Genomic DNA, 23843 nt, shown 5'->3' with positions numbered 1-23843 from the left:
GCCACATCTGCTCCTCATATGATAAATCCTTCATCCCTGGGATCTTTCTTGTAAACCTCTTTTGGACCCTCTCCAATGCCAGCACCTCCTTCTTAAAACTGTCCAAAACTACTTACAATATTCCAAATGCGGTCTAACCAGAGCCTTAGACAAGCTCAGCGGTATATCTCTGCTCTTGTATTCTAGCCCTGTTGATATGAATGCTAACATTGCACTTGTCTTCCTCACTGCCAACTGAACCTGTATGTTAACCTTAAGAGAATGCTCAACCAAGACTCCTAAGTCCATTTGTGTTACAGATTTCCAAAGCTTTCCCTTTAGAAACTAGTCTGTGTCTCTATTTTTCCTACTAAATACGAAACCTCACACTATCCCACATTGTATTCCATCTGCCACTTCCTTGCCCACTTCCCTAGGCTGTCCAAGTCTTTCTGCAGCCTCCCTGCCTCCTCAACACTGTTTGTCCCTCCCTCTGTTTTTGTGTCATCTGCGAACTCTCCTGCAGTCCATGTCACAGAATCCCATGGAATTCCCATTCCTGATTTTCAGCCCCTGTAAAAGTCATTTAACTGCGGACACAAAACCAGCTAACTGGACCAGAATCTTATCCCATGTCCCATGTTAACTGGCTGTCCCTTCACTTAGTTTTGTCACTCTCTCATATTGCTACTTTCTAATTGTCTTCTTCCACCACTCTGCTCTCCCTCCCTAACAGCAGTTTCTTCCATCCCAGTAACTGTGTTGCCTCCCAAACTCGAGGTCCCATCCTTTGTTAAATTTAGTTTTTTTTCAGATTTAGATTTTATTGTCACGTCTCGAATTACCTTCCCTGTGTCTCAAATTTTGCCCATAAGTCAATGTTTCATTATGTTTATAAATGCATGCTCTTGTTTCTCTCACACCTGAATGTTTACAGAGTTCCAGCTCAGGAGATAGTGATGCTAGAGATCAGAGTCGAAAGTATGGTGCTGGAATAGCACAGCCAGTCAGGCAGCATCGGGGGAGCAGGAGACTCGACGTTTCGGGCATAAGCCTTTCATTCTTGATGAAGGTCTTATGCCCTAAACGTCGATTCTCCTGCTCCTTGGATGCTGCCTGACCTGCAGAGTTCCAGTTCAGATTTATGTCTTTGTTACCCAATTCGTATTAATCAAACAACACAGAAAGATGTAGAGATATGGAATTTTATTCCCCATTCTCCCTGAATGGATTGCTACATGGTAAGTCAGTACAGACTTAGCGGGTTTAATGCCTTCCTAATGGTCCTCCCTCAGCTTCTCCCAAACAAACTGCCTTGTCTCAAGCTTCAAATCAGCTCTCATGCATTGACTAGAGGCTCCATCACTTTCACCCTGCTCCGAGATTATTCCAAAGCCCAGAACTCTCCCAAAGCCCAGCAACCCTCACCACCTCAAACTCCCTGAAAGGTCTCCACTCACCCCTCAACTGAAACAGTCACTCCATCTCATTCCTGAGTGAGCCACTCATGTCTCCATAGCAGGATCTGGAACTTATAACCTTGGAAATGACTAGCTATTGAGCAAACCTAACAGATAAGGATGCTAATGGCGGATTACTACACTATTTCCTACTGCACAGGCAAGACAATGATCTGCTATGCATGGGTGGGGAGGGGAGCTGCAACTTGTGTACCAGTACTCCGTCTCACTCATCCCATCCTAAAAGGCATAAGTATTTCCATTGGTTTCCTGTGTGTGGGGAACCAAACCTGGAAGCAATTTAAAAATAAATAATCATTTATTTCTCTGACTATCCAGACTACAAAATAATTTCATTTGCAGCCTCCATTCACCCCACTTTCTTACCTCTGATTTGGAAACTGGGTCCCAGTCAGAAACTTCCTCCACCTCCACATTGTCCAATGATTGATTCGTACTGAGTGAAAGGTTTGTGTAACTGCCTGCCACGCCTTTGTCATCCAGTTCTCTCTGGTTACACCTGGATGAATCGAAATGGAAAACAAATCCTTTAGCCTCTTAGCCTTGTCTGTTAGTAATTTATGCCAATGGTCGCAGTTGTCACTTCCGATGGCTCTGCCATCGAACAGGATGGACCAGTGAGGTTTCAGGCTTGATCCACGTTGGACATGTTCCTGGAATTGTCATCACATGACCTCCCATTTTCAACCCTCTGACCCCCGCTAGTGGCTGGCTGAAACGTCCATCTTTGCAGTGTCTTCCCATTTCACCTTCCAAACAGAGAATGAACAGATTCTACATCACCTGATTGAATGGATCTTAACATTCCATCAATCAGCTTTGTTGCCACGTCCAATTTATTTATGACTAATTAACAGAAGGGTTCAAATATTTGTTTTTAATGCTGTTATGATGGGCTATTGGCTGCTGCTCACAGAGATTCATCCTCAGCTTCTGGACTGTTGGAATGTATAATGAGTAGGGTACACACTGAAGATGCTTTGACTTAGTGGGTTTGAGGAGATGTTAATAAATCGAATAAAGAATTCAAGAGAAATGCCAAAGCTGAGAAAGGTGTTAGAATGTGGGGGCCATTATCACATGGAATGGTTGAGCACAGACACATTTAAGGCTGGGGCTGACTACAGAATGTTTGACTGGATAAGAGATTCAGGTTCACTGTTCTAAAGTAAAATAAGCATATACAAACAATGATGGCCTATCCATACATTCACCAGGGAAAGTTATAAAAGGTTTCGGGTCACATGCTCAGCACAGATATTGTGTGAGTGAATCTTTAACAAGGTAGTCCATTGTACACTGATGTCAGATAGAAAGTTGGTGCTGAAGGGCAGGACAAGTTGATGCCAATTGATCATGCGCTACAGATTGCATGAAAGGGAGTTGCTATTTGCTTTCCTTATCTACCATAGCAACTGTTACAAGATAGGCACCCCTTGCGCACACACAACCACATTCAATGCACTGACCTGCTGCAGCTCAGAGTGACAATTCTGCCTATTCAACCTGAAATGATCTTTTCTCCATTGTACATTAAGATTGAGCTGATCTCAGATCAACACTGAGACTGATCAACTCTCACATTGGTGCTGGAATGGAACAGATCCCTGGATCACTAACATCAGTAAGTGTGATCCCAAAGATGGTTAAAATAAAGCCCAGCTGAATCACTCATGTCCTTTAGGGAAAGAAATCTGTTGTCCTTCCCTGGTCCAATCTGTAAGTGACTGTTCCCAAACCAACATAGTTAATTTTTAGCATCTCTATGGTACCTCAAGGTACCTCAAAGCATAGTAAAGCCAATGTGATACTTCTGGCACACTGTTGTAATGTGGGGAACTCTCCCACAAACTGCAATGAGAAACTAGCCAAATAATCTTTGCTCTGTCCATGAGTCAGAATGCCAGGAGCATTTTTAAGTGCAGTTCTTAAATGTGCTGTTTAATAGAGGGCAGCGACAGCCAGACAGAGGGCTGTGGATGTGGCTGTTCAGAGAGTACAAGCCATGGAATGTCATATCTAAAGATGCAAAGGGAACTTCAAACAACAATCCTTCAAAGCAGGGACAGAGAAGTCAACACAGACTGGACTGTGATCATTTGAGACGACAGAGATAACAAGAGACTGCCAATTCCTGCTCAATGGTAAACCCAGCTGCTGTGGATTTTGTCCAAAACTGCAGACATCATTTTGTGTTTTTTTAATCTTTGGAGACTATACATGTTCAGAGGTTTAAAAGCCCCCTGGGGCCAGCTAGTGGCAATGACGTCCCTAAGTGTGTTTTAGTCTGCGGTTTCAATGTTAACATGCTTGCGAATGTCACTGAGTGACCCATGTTTCAGGCTAAAGAGACTCTCTCACTGAGTGCCAGCAGCCAGCTAGCTAACAAGCCAGACAAAAGGAAACAGCGCAACCAAAGGACTCTGTGTCACCTTGAATGCTGGGACTCAGTCACAATTTAAAGGAATCAAAATGACAGAATCTCAGCCAACCTGTAAAAATAAGAATCTTGAGCTTGATTGTTTAACTAGCAGAGCCTGTAAGGAGAGGCTAGAAAACCTCAGGTTGCTTTCTCTGGAGCAGCAGAGACTGAGGAGAGACTTGATAGATGTCGATATAAAAATATGAGCTGCATAGATAGGGTTGACAGTCAGAATCTTTTTCCCCAGAGTTGAAATGTCTAATACTAGGGGCAAGCATTTAAGGTGAGAGGGGGGAAAATGCAAAGGAGATGTGAGGTACATGAGTTTTACACAGAGAGTGGTAGGGGTTTGGAAGGCATTGCCAAGGGTGATGTTGGAGGCAGATACGATAGGGGTGTTAAAGCACATGCATGAGGGACATGGATAGAATAAATAGACAAGGCTTTTCCCTCTAGAACCAGAGGGCATAGGTTTAGGGTGAGAGGGGAAAGATATAAAAGAGACCTAACAGGCAACATTTTCATGTAGAGGGTGGTATGTGTATGGAATGACCTTCCAGAGGAAGTGGTGCTGGCTGGTACAATTGCAACATTCAAAAGGCATTTGGATGGGTATATGAATAGGAAGGGCTTGGAAGGATATGGGCCGGGTGCTGGCAGGCGGGACTAGATTGGGTTGGGATATCTGGTCAGCGTGGACGAGTTGGACTGAAGAGTCTGCTTCCGTGATGTACATCTCTATGACTCTAATATGTAAGGAATGGAGGGATATGGGCCAAGGGCAGGCAGAAGGGATTAGTTTAATTTGGTGTCATGCTCAACATAACATCGTGGGCTGAAGGGCCTGTCCTGTGCTGTTCTATATTTTATGTTCAACTATCTATTGTCTGCGGACAATTCAGAGACTGATTCATATATCTTATTTTTGAAATGTTATCTTTCAGACTCACCTCCTATTTATAATCCTGAGTATGTGTGCTGTGTTACTGACTCTTCTTACATTTAGTAATTTAAAAATTCACTCTTTGGTTAACTCAAGAACGCCTGGTTAAATTGGCTTCTTGAATTCTGCTCCAGCCATGACCAGCTGAGGCTCGTGCGAATAAAGAAAGGGAATTATTTGCTGCACCCCATTTGGAACCAAACCAAATTGGGAAATTTCACCCGGAGTCTGGGTGTAACAATTGTGATGTTGACTGAGAAATAAATGTCAGTCTGGACAGCACAGTCTTCTTCACAAAAAAACTCAAGGCTGTTTCTTGTCATTGCTGTTTGAAAGTGCTGCCATGGACCCAGTGGGCGAATGAGCACATTTCAGGCTGTGCTATGATCCTAAACCATGTCCAACACAATACATTGATTGGATGTGGGCACTGCCGTGACCAGCACATGTACTGGTAGGGCCAGTTCCCTCATCCCCAGAATGTGGGTGTCTCCATTATGCCCAGAGTTCATTGCTTGGAAATATGGCACTGCAAAGCTGTTGAGGCTGAATAGTTAGGTGGTAGTTCAAGATTAGTTAGATGATCGTTTTTGATTTTGACCATGGCTGGTTGGATGACCAAAGCGTCTTTTTCCTGTGTTTTGGACCTCAAATGACTCGAAAAGTATCAATGAAAATTTCAAATCCGAGATGGATTTGCTTTTACTGCATTGGCTTTTCAAGGTTCTAGAACCAAGGCATGTGGTTGGAGTTAAGTCTCAAATCGGTCGCACTGAATGGTCAAAGTCAGAAGTCACTCAACACGAGGAAGACATCACCTGATGAAGAAGCAGCGCTCCAAAAACTTGTGATTCCAAATAAACCTGTTGGACATTAACCTGGTGTTGTGTGACTTCTCACTTGGTCCACCCCAGTCCAACACCGGCACCTCCACATTATAACTGAACGGTGAGACAGATTTGCAGGACTTGGTCTTTTCCTGTGTATCTCCTGATTTGAAAGAGATGCAGATTTTCTTGAAACACTGCAATCTCCATGTTATAGTTTATTCTTGCCTGTGATGAGTGTGGGGGTCATTGCCCATTCTTAATTGCCCTGAAAAGAGTGATATAACTGTAGGGGTTAGTAGGGCACAATCTCACCTCAGAGCTTGAAGATTGTGGAATCGATCCCACTGTGTGATGAACTTGAAAACCAAAGCAGGCAATTTAGTGTAGTGCTGAGGGGATCCGCGCTGTCAGGGATACCATTTCTCAGCTGGGATGTTAAACCATGGCCCTGTCTTTCTGTCTCACATGGACATAAATGATCTTATGGTGCCCTTTGAAGAAGAGCAGGCTTGCTCACGTTATATTGGACTCAAAAATTTTAAACTCTGCTTCTCTTCCCACAGTGACCACAAGATGTTGCCAGGGTTGGAGGGTTTGAGCTATAGGGAGAGGCTGGGGCTGTTTTCCCAGAGGGTCAGAGGCTGAGGGGTGACCTCATAGAGGTTTTATATAATCATGAGGGACATGGATAGAGTAAATAGACAAGGCCTTTTCCCTGGAATGGGGGAGTCCAGAACTACAGAGCATAGGTGTAGGGTGGGAAGGGAAAAATATAAGAGACCTAAGGGGCAACTTTTTCACGCAGAGGGTAGTATGTGTATAGAATGCATTGCCAGAGAAAGTGGTGGAGGTTAATACAATTGCAACATTTAAAAGGCATCTGGATGGGTATATGAATAGGAAGAGTTTGGAGGGATATGAGCTGGGTGCTTGCAGGTGGGACGAGATTGGGTTGGGATAGCTAGTCGGCATGGACGGGTTGGACTGAAGGGTCTGTACATCTCTATGACTCTGAATTTGCTGAATGTGCTGAATTTCTCCAGCACTTTCCGTTTTTATTTCTGATTGCCAGCATCTGCAGTATTTTACTCTTGTTCTCCCTGGTGCTCTGGGTGACATGTATTATGAAATAAAATTGATCATTGAGACAAATCCGACTGTGAATGGGAGCTTGTTGGATGCAGATTGGCTGTCATGTTTCCTAAAGCACAGCAATGCAGCAGTAGGTTTTTATTGGCTGTAAATTAGTCGGGGCTTTCAACAATAAAATGAAAGATTGTGTTTCACAGGGGCGACCAGCTGTTAGAGACTCACATTACGCTGTGAGCCTTTTTTCTGAATGAAGCAGGTATATCAGGCTGCTGGACTATAGCAGTGGGAATTTGGTGATGGATGGTAGGGAAAAGGGATTGCACCAAGTGTACATCACTGAATTGTGAGGGGTCGCCCCTGCTTGACTCCCTGATTGTAACAAGGCCAATGTGTCTCTCTGACTGTGTGAGACACCCCACCCTCCCCACATTCTGCAGGTATCCAGCTGGCTGAAATGTACAATATTTGCTCAGGTTGTGTTTGTTGATCACACCCAGCACTTAAGAATAGGCAGTGTGAGCCATGAGTTCCATATGCTTCTGCCTCTGTTTGCTCAACCAATGTTATTGTGACAAGTTTGATGGAAAGATGGGGGCGTTTGTTTCTATGGTGGCATCTAGGTCTCAGAGAGTTCTGTATTTTCAGAGGAGATGTTAAGCAAGGATCTCGATTGTTCAGGTCAATATAAAATCCAAAGTGTTACAATGGAGCAAGAAAGACCTCTATTCTACCTAACCTTCAAAACTCTCCAGCTGCAGTGCAGCTAACGAAAACACTGGACAGTGTTATGCCACACCTAGACTTCCCATATTTGTCAGACAGGCATCGTCGCTCAGTGGTTAGCATTGCTACCTCACACACCAAGAACCTGAGTTTGATTCACCCTTGGATGACGGTCTGTATGGAGCTTGCACATTCTCCCTGTGGCTACGTGGGTTTTTTCCGGGTGTCTGGTTTCCTTCCACAGTCCAAAGAGGTGTAAGTTAGGTGGATTGGCCATGCTAAATTGCCCATAGCGTCAAGGGATTTGCAGTCTAGATGGATTAGCCATGGGGAATGCAGGGCCACAGGGATAGTGTGGGCTGCTGTTCTGAGGGTGCGTGTGGACTCAGTGGGCTGAATGGTTTGCTTCCACACTGTAGGGTTTATAATTTAAAAAAATATGCATTTTACAAAGGAACCCAGAAATGGGCACAGGATTCTTTTTTGAAGATTGAAATGAATCTTATGATGTGACTACCAAAGATACTGAAGATTAACACAGTCACACTGGTTAAGATTAGATGCAAGACATCACACCCATAAATGAGTATAATTGCTCTCACGTTGCACCCAATAAACAGGCATAAATGCACGTAGATTTCTACTCATGCCGAAGCAACTGTTGCTGAATCAAGTGCAAAGAGTATTCTCTATATATTCACTGGATACATGCTCAACTGGCAAACTATTGCCTGTAACTAATTGCCCTTGTGAAGGGGCAAGTTAGCCACTTTCCCAGCAGTTGCAGTCCATGGGTTGGAAGAGGAAAGGCACAACTTTGTTAGGAAAGGTGTTCCAGGATTGTAACAGTGAAAGAATGTCAAAATAGTTCTACACCAGGGCAATGCCACATTGAGGGGACCTCATTGATGGTAGTAAATATTCCAGAATAAACCCTGTAATACTGAGTTTGATTCTTAATTCATTTCATCGGATCAATGCTCATTGTGAAAGGAATTGGGGGAAGAGAAGATCAAATCAAGGAATTAAAATCTCACCAGAGACCACCCCTCATGTATACATGGACACTCTGTCATTCCCTAGATCTTCTCAAACAGAGTTTAAACATTTTGTTGCCTGCAAAAACCTCCAACTTATTGTTGAAACAATTTGCTTGAAAAGAATCCTCAAAAGCAGTAGAGTACTATACAAAACTAAGGAGCTTGCCAACAATGACAGAGAAGCCCAATTAATTGTTCCATGAGTGATATTCTTGCTTTGGGCTCTGCTCTGGGTGATTAGCATTGAGTTGGTCCAGTTTCTTCCAGTAGTTATTCGGTTAACCCTCTAATGGTGGGGTTAGCCGATGAGAGAGTCAAGTTGACACACTTTAGTTGCGTTGGATGGCGTATGATTATTTCCCAATTGCAGTTTAGTCATGGGAAATGCATTTGAATAAGGCTTGAACATAGAAAACCTCCTCAAGGCATTTCGCAGGCATGTGATCAAAAGGCAATGTAAATAAAGACATCAAGCCAAGAAAGGAAGCACTAGGAGATGGTGAGCAAAGCATTGGTCCAAAACTGTGGCTTTTAAACAGGAGGAGTGAAAGGTGGAGAGGTTCAAGGAAGGAATTTGAGAGGAGGAGGCTTCAGCAGCTGACAGCACATTTGGGCGATAGGAAGCAACTTCGGAAAGTCAATCATTACTTCTGGGACACTGGGGTGAGGTGAGAATGATCACTCTTGACATCTGACTGAGGGTTGAATCAAGGAACCCGAGCAAAACTGGAGTAAGTAGAAATGTAAAGGACAGAGTGGTGGATCAGTGATTCGCAGTTCTGCCTCACAGTGCCAGAGACCCGGGTTTGATTCCACCTCTGAGTGACGGTTTTCCCTTTATCTGTATGGGTTTCTTTTTGGTGCTCTGGTTTCCTCCCACAGTCCAAAGATGTACAGGTTAGGTGGATTGGTCATTTTAAATTGCCTATGGTGTCCAAGGATGTGCAGGCTAAGTAGATTAACCATGGGAAATGCAGGGTTAAAGGGATAGGGTGGGGGTTGGTAGATTTGGGTGGAATGGTCTTCAGAGGGTCAGTGTGGACTCAATGGACCGAATGGCCTTCTTTCGCACGTAAGGAATTGGTTGTCTGTTGGTTGGAATCATACCTAACATAAAGGAAGATGGTTGTGGTTGTTGGAGGTCAGTTTTCCCAGACATCCCAGCAGGATTGAACTGTTCCTTCAATGACCTTCCCTCCATCACAAAGGGGTCCTCAGTGATTAGGGCCCAATTTTCAGCACCATTCAGGGATTCCTCAGGTACTGCAGCAACTAGATCTGGACAATAACTGGATTTCAGCTGAAAACTGGCAAGTAACATACAAATGGCAGGCAATGACCATCACCGCGAGAGAGAATCTAACCATCACCCCTTTACAGTCAACTTAATCATCGGTGCCGAATCCCCCACGAACAATATCCTTTGGATTACCTTTGACCAGGAACTGAATTTAACCAAACATATACATATTGTGGATGCAAGAAGAAGTCAGACATTAGGAATCCTGCAGTGAGTAACTCACTTCCTAAATCTTCAAAACCTAAACCTCTACACTATTTATTAGGCACAAGTCAGGAATGTGATGGAATCCTCCCACTTATTTAGATGAGTGCAGCTTTAATAAAACTCAGGAAACTTGACACCACTCAAGACAACACAGCCTGCTTCAGCTGCACACTATCAAACACCTTCAACACTCACTGCCTTCGTCACTCACGTATGGTGGAAGCAAAATGTACTGGATACAAGCTACACTGCAGCAACTCACCTAAAGTTCCTTCAACTGCATCTGTCAAACCCACATCTTCTACCAGCTAGAAGGATGTGGGACCAAATGAATGGGAACACCTTCCAAATCACACATTTAGTGACTTGGAACTATATTGCTGATCTTTCACTATTGCTGAGTCAAAGTCCTGCAACAACCCACCTCAAAACTGCACAGTGGGTATACCTACACCAGATGGGCTGTAGTGGTTTCACAGACATCTCACCATCACCTTCTCCAGGGAAATAAGGGACAGGCAAAAAATGATGGCTCAACCAGTAACACCACATCCAATGGAGTATATTAAAAGCAGAATGTCATAGCTTGAATGGTTTCCTGTGTTTGCACAATTTGATACGACTGAAGTCTGCAGGGAAAGCACTTTTCTCAAAGAACAGTTCTGGCTGACAACTAATAAAGCACTCCTATTGACACAGGATCTTGAAAACAAATCCGCACACTTGCCTGAAATCCCATGTAATCCCTACTAGATCATATGGCACATGTTACAAACTAATGGCAGCCCTGCCCCTTGATGACAAACCTCCTGAATAACTCCAATCCCCAGCTGGAGTACTGTGTCACTGCACGATAGGAAGGATATGATTGATCTGGAGACAGTGCAGAGGAAATTCACCAGAATGCTTTTTGGGATGAAACAGTATAGTTACAAAGGGATGCTGGATAAGCTTGGGTTGTTTGCTTTCGAGCAGAGAAGGGGACCTGATTGAGATGTGTAAGACAATGAGGGGCATGGACAGACTGGATAGAAAGGAATTGCTCCCCTTAGTCAAAGGGTCAATCACAAGGAGGTTTCATTTTAACATTCAGTTCAAGAAGCTTGGCAGGGATTTGAAGAAATTGTTTCTCATTCAGAGGGTGGTGGGTATCTCGAAGGCACTGCTTGGGTCAGTGTTTGAGGTGAGAAAGTTCATGATATTTAAAAAGTACTTGTATGAACACTTAAAATGCCATGATGTTCAAGGCTATGGGCCATATGCTGGAAGTGGGAGTGGATTAGGTGTAGGGTAGGTTTGAGGACATAGAACATAGAACAGTACAGAGCAGAACAGGCCCTTCAGCCTTCAATATTGCACCAAACTGTGAATTAATCTAAGCCCATCCCCCTACACTATCCCATCACCATCCATATGCTTATCTAAGGACTGTTTAAATGCCCCTAATGTGGCTGAGTTAACTACATTGGCAGGCAGGCCATTCCACGCCCTTACCACTCTCTGAGTAAAGAACCTGTCTCTGACATCTGTCTTAAATGTATCACCCATCAGTTTGCAGCTATGCCCCATTGTACAAGCCAACGTCATCAGCCAAAGAAAAAGACTCTCACTGTCCATGCTAACTTATCCTCTGATCATCTTGTATGTCTAGATTAAATTCCCTCTTAGCCTTCTCTCCAATGAGAACAGGCCCAAGTCCCTCAGCCTTTCCTCATAAGACCTTCCCTCCAGACCAGGCAACATCCTGGTAATCTCCTCTGCACCTTTTCCAATGCTTCCACATCCTTCTTGTAATGGAATGACCAAAACTGCACACAACATTCCAAGTGAAGCAGCGCTAGCTTTTTGTACATTTGCAGCATGACATCATGGCTCCGGAACTCAATCCCTCTACCAATAAAACCTAACACATCGTATGCCTTCTTAACAGCACTATCAACCTAGGTGGCAACTTTCAGGGATCTATGTACATGGACTCCAAGATCCCTCTGCACATCCACACTCTCAAGAATCTTTCCATTGACCCAGCATTCTGCCTTCCTGTTATTCCTACCAAAGTGCATCACCTCACATTTAGCTGCACTGAACTCCAATTGCCCCCCTCTCAGCCCAATTTTGCAGTTTATCCAAAGGCCCCTGCAACCTGTAACATTCTTCCACACTGTCTACTACTCTACTGACTTTAGTGTCATCTGCAAACTTACTGACCCATCCACCTATGCCTGCGTCCAAGTCATTTATAAAAATGACAAACAGCATTGGTCCCAAAACAGATCCTGTGGCACACCACTAGTAACCGAACTCCAGGATGAATATTTTCCATCAATCGCCACTCGCTGCCTTCTTACAGAAAGCCAGTTTCTAATCCAAACTGCTAAATCACCCTCAAACCCATGCCTCCGCATTTTCTCCAATAGCCTACCATGTGGAACCTTATCAAAGGCTTTACTAAAGTCCATGTACATCATGTCAACTGCCCTACCCTCATCCACATGCTTGGTCACCTCCTCAAAAAAACTCATTGAGGTTTATGAGACATGACCTGCCCTTGACGAAACCATGTTGACCATCTGAAATCAAATTATTGCTTGCTAGATGATTATAAATCCTAACTCTTATAATCCTTTCCAAAGTTTTTCCTACAACAGACATACGGCTCACTGGTCTATAATTACCTGGGTCAACTCTGCTGCCCTTCCAGAACAAGGGCACAACATTTGCAATCCTTCAATCCACTGGTACTAAAGATCAAGGCCAAAGACTCCACCATCTCTTCCCTAGCTTCCCAGACAATCCTCGGATAAATCCCATCCAGCCCAGGGGACTTATCTACTTTCACACATTATAGAATTGATAACACCTCCTCCTTATGAACTGCAATCCTTTCTAGTCTAAAAGCCCACATCTCAGTCTTCTCCTCTACAATATTCTCCTTTTCCTGGGTGAAAACAGATGACAATTATTCGTTTAGCACCTCTCCGATCTCCACATGGTCCACACACAACTTCCCACTTCTGTCTTTGACTGGCCTTATTCCTACCGTAATCATCCTTTTATTCCTCACATACCTACACAAGGCCTTTATTTTACCTGCAAAAGACTGCTCAAGTCCCCTCCTTGCTCTTCTTAACTCTCTCTTTAAATCCTTCCTCGTTAATCTGTAACTCTCCATTGCCTTATCTGAACCATCTCGTCTCAACATCACATAAGCCTCCCTCTTCCACTTGACAAGAGATACAATTTCTTTAGTAAACCACAGTTCCCTTACCTTATCATTTCCTCCCTATCTGACAGTTACGTACCTATCAAGAACACGCAATATCTGTTCCGTAAACCAGCACCACATTTCAATTGTCACCATCCCCTGCATTTTGTTACCCCATTCTATGCCTTCTAAGTCTTGGCTAATCGCATTGTATAATTGCCCTTCCCCTATTTATAACTGTTGCCCTGTGACATGTATCTATCCCTTTCCATTGCTAGACTAAATGAAACCGATTTATGGTCACTCTCTCCAAAGTGCCCACCTACCGCTGAATCAAACACCTGGCCTGGTGCATTACCAAGTACCAGATCCAGTGTGGCCTCCCCTCTTGTCGGCCCTTTGACATACTGTGTCAGGAAACCCTCCTGTACACATTGGACAAAAACTGATCCATTCGATATACTCTAGTTATAGCATTTCCAGTCAATGTTGGGGAAGTTAAACTTTCTCATAATGACCACCCTGTTCCTTTCACTCCTACCCAGAATCGTTTTGCCAATCCTCTCCTCCACATCCCTGAAACGGAGGCCTATAAAAAACTCCCAGCAGTGTGACCTCTCCTCTCCTGTTTCTAACCTCAGCCCATTCCACCTCAGTAGATGAGTCCTCATCAAAAGTTCTTTCAGCCACCGTTATACTGTCCTTGATTAACAAAGCCACACCTATCCCTCTTTTACCACCTTCCCTGATCCTAATGAAAGACCTAAACTCTGGAACCTGCAACATCCATTCCTGACCCTGCTCTCTCCATGTCTGCGAAATGGCCACAACATCGAAGTCCCAGGTCCCTATCCATGCTGCAAGGTCAGCTACCTTATTCCCGATACTCCTGGCGTTGAAGTAGACACACTTCAAACCAGCTTGCTGTCTGCCAGTACACTCCTGTGACTGTGAAATCCTGTCCATGTCCTCCCTACTCATATCCTCCTGTGCACTGGAACTATATCACAGGTTCCTATCCCCCTTCTGAGCTAGTTCAAACCCACCGCAATAGCAATAGCAAATTTCCCACCCAGGATATTAGTACCCCTCTGGTTCAAGTGAAGACCATTTTAATGGTGTTGACTCGATGGGCTGAAGGGCCTCTTCTGTGCCATGTCCATTTCCCACCAGAATTACTGAATTCGAAATAAGTATTGATGTTTTGAAAACAGTTCACATTACAGAAGAGGAAGTGCTGGAGGTCTTAGAAAACATAAAGGTGAATGAATCTCCAGGACCTGATGTAGACCTGAGGGGCATGGATAAGGTAAATAGATAAGGTCTTTTCCTTGGGAGGGGGGGAGTCTAGAACTTGAGGGCATAGGTTTAGTTTGAGCGGGGAAAGATTTAAAAGGGACCTAAAGGACAACTATTTCAGGCAGAAGGTGGTGCATGTATGAAATGAGCTGCCAGAGGAAGTCGTGGAAGCTGGTACAATTACAGCATTTAAAAGGCATCTGAATGGGTATATAATTAGGAAGGGTTTAGAGGAATATGGGGCAAGTGCTGGCATATGGGACTAGATTAGGTTAGGATATCTGGTCAGCATGGACGAGTTGGACCGAAGGGTCTGTTTCCATATTGTATATAGAGATGACTCTAAGCGTATCCCAGGATGATGTGGAAGTTAGGGAAGAAATTGCGGAGCCCCTTGCAGAGAAATTTGTATCATCTATCACCCTGGGTGAGGTGCCAGAGGACAGGAGAGTGGCTAATGTTGTGCCTTTATTTAAGAAAGGTTGGAAGGAGAAGCCTGGGAACTATAGACCTGTGAGTCTTGATATTGGAGGTGGATAAGGTTTGAAGGTGATTTACATGTATTTGGAAAAGCAAGGACTGATTAAGGATATTTGTGTAAGGGAAATTATGCCTCATAAACATGACTGAGTTTTTTGAGGAAGTGACCAAAATGATTGATGAGGGCAGAGTGGTAGTTGTTGTTTACATGGACTTCAGTAAAGCCTTTGATAAGCTTCTGCATGATAGACTAATTAGTAAAGTTAGATCACATGGGATTCAGGTAGAACTTGTCAATGGAATACAAAATTGGCTTGACAGTAGGAGACAGAGGGTGGTGGTGGAGGGTTGTTTTTCAGACTGGAGGCCTGAGACCAGTGGTGTTCACAGGGATCAGTGCTGGGTTCCACTGTTGTTTGTCATTTCTATAAACAATTTGGATGACAACTTAGGAGACATGGTTAGTAAGCTTGTGGATGAGACCAATATTGGTAGCATAGTGGACAGTGAGGTAGGTTACCTTGGATTGTAAAAGATCTTGACTTTTCTCAGTAGAGTATAGGAGGTTGAGGGGTGACCTTATGGAGGTTTATAAAATCTAGAGGGGTACAGATAAGGCAAATAGCAAAGGTCTTTTCCCTATGGTGGGGGTGGGGTTCAAAACTAGGGAGCATATTTTTAACGTGAAGGGAGAAAGATTTAAAAGGACACGAGGGCAACTTTTTTACACAGAGAATGGTTTATGTATGGCATGAGCTGTCAGAGGAAGTGGTGGATGCAGGTACAGTTACAACATTTAAAATACATTTGGATCAGTACATAAATAAGAAATGTTTGAAGGGATATGGGACTAGTTTAATTTGGGATTATGGTCAGCACGGATACGTTGGACTGAAGGGTCTGTTTCAATGCTGTATGACTAATGTGCTGAGGTGTGGCAGATGGAGTTTAATTTGGATAAATGTGAAGTTTTTTGTTTTGGTAAAACAAAAAGTGGTGGGATTTATACAACTAATGGTAAGGCGCTGGGTGGTGTTATACTACAGAGAGACCTAGGAGGTTCAGGTACATAACTCTTTCAAACCTGCATCACATGTAGACAGACTAATTAAAAAGGTGTTTAGCCTTCATTGCTCAGATCATTGATGGGATGTCATGTTAAGGTTGTACAGGAAGTTGGCGAGGCCTCTTCTGAAGAATATTATCAAATTGGAGATGGTTCAGAAAAGATTTACCAGGATGTTGGTGAGAATAGGAGGTTTCGGTTATAAAACTAGGCTGGAGTTTCACTGGAGCGTAGGAGGTTGAAGGTTAACCTTATAAAGATTTTTAAAATCATGAGGGGCATAGATAATGTCAATAGCAAGGTGTTTTTCCCTCAGGTGAAGGAGTTCAAAATTAAGGGGCATGTTTTTAAGATGAGAGGAGAAAGATTTAAAAGGACATGTGCAGAGACTGCTTTGTAATTGGATGAACTTTCAGAGGAAGTGGTGGATGCAGGTACAGTTACAACATTTAAAATATAAGTTCATGAATAGGAAATGTTTGGAAGCTCTGGACCAAACGCAGGCAAGTGGGAACATGGTCAGTGTGGATGAGTTGGACTGAAGGGTTCTGTTTCCGTACTGTATGACTCTATGAATCTAAGTTAAAAAAAATGACTTCAAAGAATACTGTTACAGAGCCATTTTTTTTTTAAATTGAGGACAGTGGTCAGGATGTTTTAAATCAGGAGCAACAGTCAGATTTCTGGGTAGAACCACCTTCAGTGCACTGCTTCCAAAACTAGTCTAAAGATCAGGGGAGGTCAACTTGTGCTGAACATAATCCTGCTTGGAAGTTTGTAATCTTTTTTGCCAATTTTGGGCAAACTGTGCTCTTAAAAATGACACAAACAAGTGGAAAACTCTGCCAGTTTTGGTCCAAAAATGGCTAGAGCTTTTTTTCACATCAGAAGAAGCAATGAATTAAAAAGAAAGTTGAACTAAAACTCGAGGAAGAAACAAAGGTGCTGATTAGCCTGTTGAATAAGTGTTGCAGAACCGGATTGGGCTGAATTTGTTGAAACTACTTTATGCCTTCCAGATCAGCAGTTTCACTGAACACGTAAATAATCTTTTAACTCCTAACATGAGTAGACAGGCATTAGGTTAAAATGCTAAACCTATTCCACTCACTACAGATGCCACCTGACTAGCTGAGTGTCTCCAATATTTTCATTTCTCTAAATTAGATGATTTGGCATTGGTTATTTACTGGAGGTATCTTGGTGAGATTTGTTCCCAGGCATTGAAGAGAGGCAGTTTGGCTTGTGGGGAGTGATCAATGACCTAGTATGAGGGCATACAGTAAAAACAATGGGCAGTGTGCAGTGAAGCAGATAGACAAGTTGCTATGGTTAGTGTTGCCTCATCAATTCACAAGGGACATCTGTATCGGAGGAGCATTGATGTTTGTATCTGGCCAGGGACTTGGAGCTATTACGCAGAAACAGCAGGCCATATTGACCTGTTTCCCCTGCCTTTCCTTATGGACACTTGGCATGCTTACTTGGATGTCCACACCAGGCACTGGGCGTCTGGCACAGAGTGACTCAAGGTTAATTTATTAATAGAATTGTATATTGATTGGTTTGGAGGGGTAGGGCTCGGATGAAGTTCTGTGCTTCAAAAGGACTAGTGTAGGCTATTTGAGTCAAATGATCTTTTCCTGTAGTGTCCAGGGATGTGTGGACAGCAGCCTTTGTTTTTGAGGGGATGAGATGGGCAGACATATGACTCCCAAAGACAATTGCACTGGACCTGTACAGATTCAGGGCTGAGTGTACAGATCTAGTTAACTTAATTATTTTCACTGTAATCCCACTGTAATCAAACAGGTGTGCAGTTGAAAGCAGATTAAACCCAGTAGAAGGATGTTTTTAAACTTCAGAGGGTGCAGAAAAGATTTACAAGGATGTTGCCTGGATTGGAGGGCTTGAACTGTAGAGAGAAGCTGAACAGTCTGGAGCTTTATTTTCCCTGGAGTGTCGAAGGCTGAAAGGTGACCTTATTGAGGCTTATAAAATCATGAGTGTGTGGATAGGGTGAATAGCCAAGGTCTTTTTCCTAGGGTGAGGGAGTCTAAAACTAGAGGACATAGGTTTAAGGTGAAAGAGGAAAGATTGTAAAAAGACCTGAAAGGTAACTTTTTCATACAGAGGGTGGTGCATGTATTGAAATGAGCTGCCAGAGGAAATGGTGGAGGCTGGTACAATTACAACATTTAAAAGGCATCTGGATGGACACATTATTAGGAAAGGTTTAGAGGGATATGAGCCAAATGTTGGTAAATGGGACTATATTCAGGTTGGGATGTCTTGTCAGCGCAGATGAGTTGGACTGAAGGTTATGTTTCTGTAAGACTCTATGACTCTATTGAGAGGAACAATAGAATGGTGGTGGTGTCATTGAATCAGTAATTAAGAAGGACAATTAAGAATGGGAAATGAATGCTGTCCCTGCCAATGATAGCTATGTTTCATAAAATAACCTTAAAAGCAGTATTTAGGACATAGGACCTAAAACATAGAACAATACAGAACTGCAACAGAGTCTTTGGCCCACGGTGTTGTGCCGAACATGACACTATATTAAACTAATCCCTTCTGTAGTCTTTTGTCTGTATCCCTCTGTCCCTTGTATTTTCATGTGCTGATCTAAAAGTCCTTAAACAGCCCTTTCACATCTGCCTCCACCACCACCTCCATCAGCTTGTTCCACACTCCTACCACTCTCTGTGTAAAAAACTTGCCTCTTACATCTCCTTTGAAGTTTCTCCCTCTCACCTTAAATGTACATTCCCTAGTTTTAGACATTTCAACTCTGGGAAAAAGGTTCTGACCATTAACCTTATCCATGCATCTCATAATTTTATAGACTTTTATCAAGTCTCCCCTCAGCCTCCGGCATTCCAGAGAAAACAACCCCTTTTTTAGCCTCTCTTTATTGTTCATGCCCTGTAAACCAGGAAGCATCCTGCTAAACTTCTTCAGCATCCTCTCCAAAGCCTCCACATCCTTCCGGTCATGTGGTGATCAGAATTGAATGCAATACTCTAAGTGTGGCCTAACGAAAGTCTTATAAAACTGCAACATGACATCCTGACTCTTTACTCAATTCCCCCACCAATAAAGGCAAGCACATCATATGTCTTCTTTACCATCCTGTCTACATATGTGGTCCCTTTCAGGGAGCTATGGACTTGAAAACCCTAGATCCCTCTGTACATCAATGCTGTTCAAGATCCTGCAATTAACTGTATGCTTTTTCTTAACATTTGATCTCCCAAAGTGCAGCACATCACACTTAGCTGGATTAAACTCCATCTGCAAATTCTCCACCCATATCTACAACTGATCTATATCCTGCTGTATCCTTTGATAACCTTCTACACTATCCACAACTCCACTGATATTTGTATCATCTGCAAACCCACTAACCTATGCATCTACATTTTCACCCATGTAATTTATATAAATCCCAAACAGCAGAGTTCCCAGTACAGATCCCTACAGAACACTACTAGTCATAGACCCCAAGCCAGAAAAACACCCTTCCACCACTACCCTGCTTTCTTATGGGCAAGCCAATTCTTGATCCAAATGGCCAAGTTACCATGGTTCCCATGAGTTGGAGATGTCGGTGTTGGATTGGAGTGTATAAAGTTAAAAGTCACACAACACCAAGTTATAGTCCAACAGCTTTCAGAATAATATTCTCCGCAATCACCTGACGAAGGAGCAGCGCTCCGAAAGCTAGTGCTTCCAAATAAACCTGTTGTTGTGTGATTTTTAACTTGGCTCCCATGCATCTTTATCTTCTGGATAAGTCTATCAAGAGGGACCTTGTCAAGAGCCTTACTAAAATCCACGTGGATAACATCCATTGCTCTACCTTCTTCAATCACCTTTGTCACCTCCTCGAAAAATTCAATCAAGTGAGTAAGACATGACCAGCCCTGCACAAAGCCATGCTGACTGTTTCTAATTAGGCTATGCTTTTTGAAATGCCTAACAATTCTCTCCAATAGCTTCCCAACTACTGATGGGAGATTCACTCATTTAAAGTTTCCTGGATCATCCCTATTTCCCTTCTTGAACAGAGGAACAACATTAATTACTTGCCAGTCCTCCAGGACATCTCCAATGCTAATGAGGATACAAAGATCTTGGTTAAGGCCCCAGCAAACTCCTTTCTTGCCTGTCTCAATAATCTGGGGTAGATACCATCAAGCCCTAGGGACTTATTTAGTCATGAAGACTAATTGTAAAAGTCTCAAAGAGAACCTTTGCAGGAGGCTGTTGTGAGACAGACACCACTTCTGACTGCAGAAAACAATGTGGGATACTGGAGTTGAAAAGGAGTATGAAGAAAATAAATGGACTGCTGTATTCATTTACAAAAAAGAAGTAGGTCGGTGTGAAGAAACAATCTCCAAATCCAGGACTAGGGATAGACAAGTTCAGTCAGGATTATTAAAAACAGTCCTGGTCAAGAGATGATAGTGCTCAAGTGTGATACCCATTGTTGTTCACTCATCTGCTCACCAAGAAGTGGATAATAAGGATGAATCTAAATCATTACACACAGCCATTGCAAGGGCACAGATAACAGGAAGGCCATTCAGCCCCTCTAGCCTGTTTCTCCATTCAGTTACTGATTGGTTGCTTAATTATGATTTAATAATTCTATCTACTCACCGTGGTTCCATAACATTTAATATCCAATTGCTGAACAAAAGAATCTAAGAATTTCATTTTGAAAATTTCAATTGGTCAAATTTCAAATGGATTTTTTTTTGAGAATCAATCTCCGGGTTATATTTATTTTATCAACTGTACAAAATACAAACAAACCTTTAACAATGAACAATAAGCAGCAGTTTACAAGATACAGCAATTTACAGGGAAAAGGGTTGGCAAAGCCAGTCCCCAAACCCCATTGTACAACCAGTTCACAGGGAAATGAGGACAAACCCCAAATCCCACCTTATCTTATCAAAAAGGAAACAGTAAACGCAAACACATGCAAAACAGTCCGATTAACCAAACAATAAAATAGTGCATACATCACAGATACTCTCAATAGGTTTTATTGGAAGGACAGGGAAGGAAGGGGAACACTTTTCCAGTGTCAGCATAAACTGCTTCCTGACATGACCTTGAACAATAGTTTTGGCTTGACTCACCGACAGGGGAAAGTTGCTCTACCTTAATAAATCCCTCAAATCATCTTTAAACATCTCAATTAATCTTCTCAATTCAAAGCTAATCTCATGCAACCTGCCCTCCTAATTTAACCCTATTAAAGCTGTTGAGATGCAGATGAATCTACATTGTACTGTTCCCAGCAGCACACCTCCCTGCTCACCACACCCCACCCCTCCCCCAACCTTGACCCAAGGTGGGAGGCCCAGACCTGGCGGGCAGTACTCCTTAATGGGGACCTTCTATCATTAACATCACTTCCATTGAAGTAAATGTCAGCATTCCAACAGCCATTTAAATTGTTATTTGTGGCTGACCATAACGTTTACTGATTTCTGCACTCAGGAATCCTAAATGGATTGTTAATCCAGAGATCTAGGTAATATTCTCGGGACCCGGGTTTAAATGCCACCACAGCATATAGTGGAATTTGAATTCAATAAAAATTTGGAATTAAGAGTCTAATGATGACCATGAAATCATTGTCGATTGCTGGAAAAAAAACATCTGATTCAGTAATATCCTCTAGGGAAGGAAACTAGGAGAAAGTGAGGACTGCAGATGCTGGAGATCAGAGTCAAAGAGTGTGGAGCTGGAAAAGCACAGCCGGTTAGGCAGCATCCGAGGAGCAGGAGAGTCAATGTCTCTCGCATAAGCCCTGATGGCTGATTCCTGATGAAGGGCTTTTGCCCGAAACGTCGATTTTCCTGCTCCCCGGATGCTGCTTGACCTGCTGTGCTTTTCCAGCACCACACTTTTCGACTAGGGAAGGAAACTGCCATCCTTACCTCGTGTCGCCTACATGTGACTCCAGCCCAACAGCAATCTGGTTGATTTTTAACTGCCTCCTCTGTGAATGAATAATTTTTTAAAAAAATCTCTGTACATTCCTATCTTACCAATATTGGTTCTGAGGTCTGTAATCAGCATGAATATAGATCATATCTGGGTAGCAAGCATCCCATTAAAACTGAATTTGTCCCTTTAACCCACAGAGATGAATCATTCACTCCTCACTGAACACTGAAATGAGAGGACATTAAACTTTTTGTTACCCCTGTGGTGTGGAAGGCAGGCCACCTCCTTTTGTCTTGGCTCCCTTTCGTTTCTTCACTGGCTTCTCACTTCCTGGATGTTTCTTGCCCAGTTTGACCTCCTCATCGCAGTCCCTCAGGCTTGTCTCACTCTTTGAGAATAACTTAGAGATTGACTTTCGTACGGAAATTTTCCTGGACATTGTGGAGATTCCAAAATTCCTGTGATATACTTTTAAAACTCTATTTGCAGAATAGCGTCTGTGCCTCGCTGGCAATGAGCCTGTGATGGAGTCAGGAGCCAGGTGAAACGGATGACATGTAAGAACACCTGTGAAATAAACAAATGCTGAGAAATAGTCAGGGAAGGCAGAGGTGAGGGGGTGGGACTGGGCCTACTATCACTTCAATATAATCCTCATTTACAAGTTAAATAACCCACAGAGAGAATTAGGTACATACAAAGACGGAACTGGTTTTTTTTTTATCAACTCCTAGGCAATAATTAATTACTTGCAAGTTAAATAAGAGAGAGGAAATGAGAATTACATACAGAAGGGTTTGACTGGTTTATCTAGTCTAATGTTATTGGTATTAGGAGAGAGAGGGGGAAAGGATCAGAGTGAGATATATAATCAATGTTCTGATGGACTACAATAGTCTTCACATTTTTATTTGGGAAGATCCCCCATGTACCCCCTGTTCAACAGAGGCCTGAGTTTTGTCCCATTGTATTTCTGTGGCTGGTCCCTTGGCCTCCTCTTTCATACTCCATTGGCACAATGCTTGCATGATGAAGTTCTGGCACATTACCCTCCCAAGAAGATGGCAGTGTTCAGCGTCCTTCATTACTGCATCAATCGTGTCTCAGTGGGTGCAACTCTTATCCTTGAGTCAGACATTTGCAAGTTCCAAGCCCACTCTAGAAATGAGGCTGACTAGACTGTAGCATGAGACGATATACAAAAATGAGAAAAATTTATACAATATGAGAAGATATAGACTGTACGGAAATAGATGATCTCATCTTGCAAAAATGTCCAGATTACAGAGGAGGATGTGTTAGATGTCTTGAAATGGTTAAAGGTGGATAGATCCCCAGGATCTGATCAGGTCTACCCGAGAACTCTGTGGGAAGCTAGAGAAGTGATTGCTGGGCCTCTTGCTGAGATATTTGTATCATCGATAGTCACAGGTGAGGTGCTGGAAGACTGGAGGTTGGCAAACGTGGTGCCACTGTTTAAGAAGGGCAGTGGTGGGCAAGTTGTTGGAGGGATTCCTGAGGGACAGGATGTATATGTATTTGGAAAGGCAAGGACTGATTTGGGATAGTCAACATGGCTTTGTGGGTGGGAAATCATGTCTCACAAACTTGATTGAGTTTTTTGAAGACGTAACAAAGAAGATTGATGAGGGCAGAGCAGTAGATGTGATCTATATGGACTTCAGTAAGGCGTTCGACAAGGTTCCCCATGGGAGACTGATTAGCAAGGTTAGATCTCATGGAATACAGGGAGAACTAGCCATTTGGATACAGAACTGGCTCAAAGGTAGAAGACAG

At 43.0% G+C, this 23843-nt stretch overlaps 1 protein-coding gene across 1 annotated transcript in view; it reads right to left on the bottom strand.

The window, feature by feature from the left end:
* The window catches only part of LOC122563379 (beta/gamma crystallin domain-containing protein 2-like), a 140036-nt gene that overhangs the window by 95842 nt on the left and 20351 nt on the right, over positions 1 to 23843 (bottom strand). Inside the window, exons 2-3 of the mRNA XM_043717120.1 lie at positions 22304 to 22434; positions 1827 to 1959 (exon numbers count right to left, since the gene is read on the bottom strand). Coding sequence (XP_043573055.1) covers positions 1827 to 1959; positions 22304 to 22434 — 264 coding nt within the window. The remainder of the gene's footprint in view (positions 1 to 1826; positions 1960 to 22303; positions 22435 to 23843) is intronic.

The sequence above is a fragment of the Chiloscyllium plagiosum genome, chromosome 27 (assembly GCF_004010195.1).
Source record: "Chiloscyllium plagiosum isolate BGI_BamShark_2017 chromosome 27, ASM401019v2, whole genome shotgun sequence".
In the NCBI taxonomy this organism is placed as follows: domain Eukaryota; kingdom Metazoa; phylum Chordata; class Chondrichthyes; order Orectolobiformes; family Hemiscylliidae; genus Chiloscyllium; species Chiloscyllium plagiosum.
This window is presented reverse-complemented; position numbering and strand designations above follow the sequence as displayed.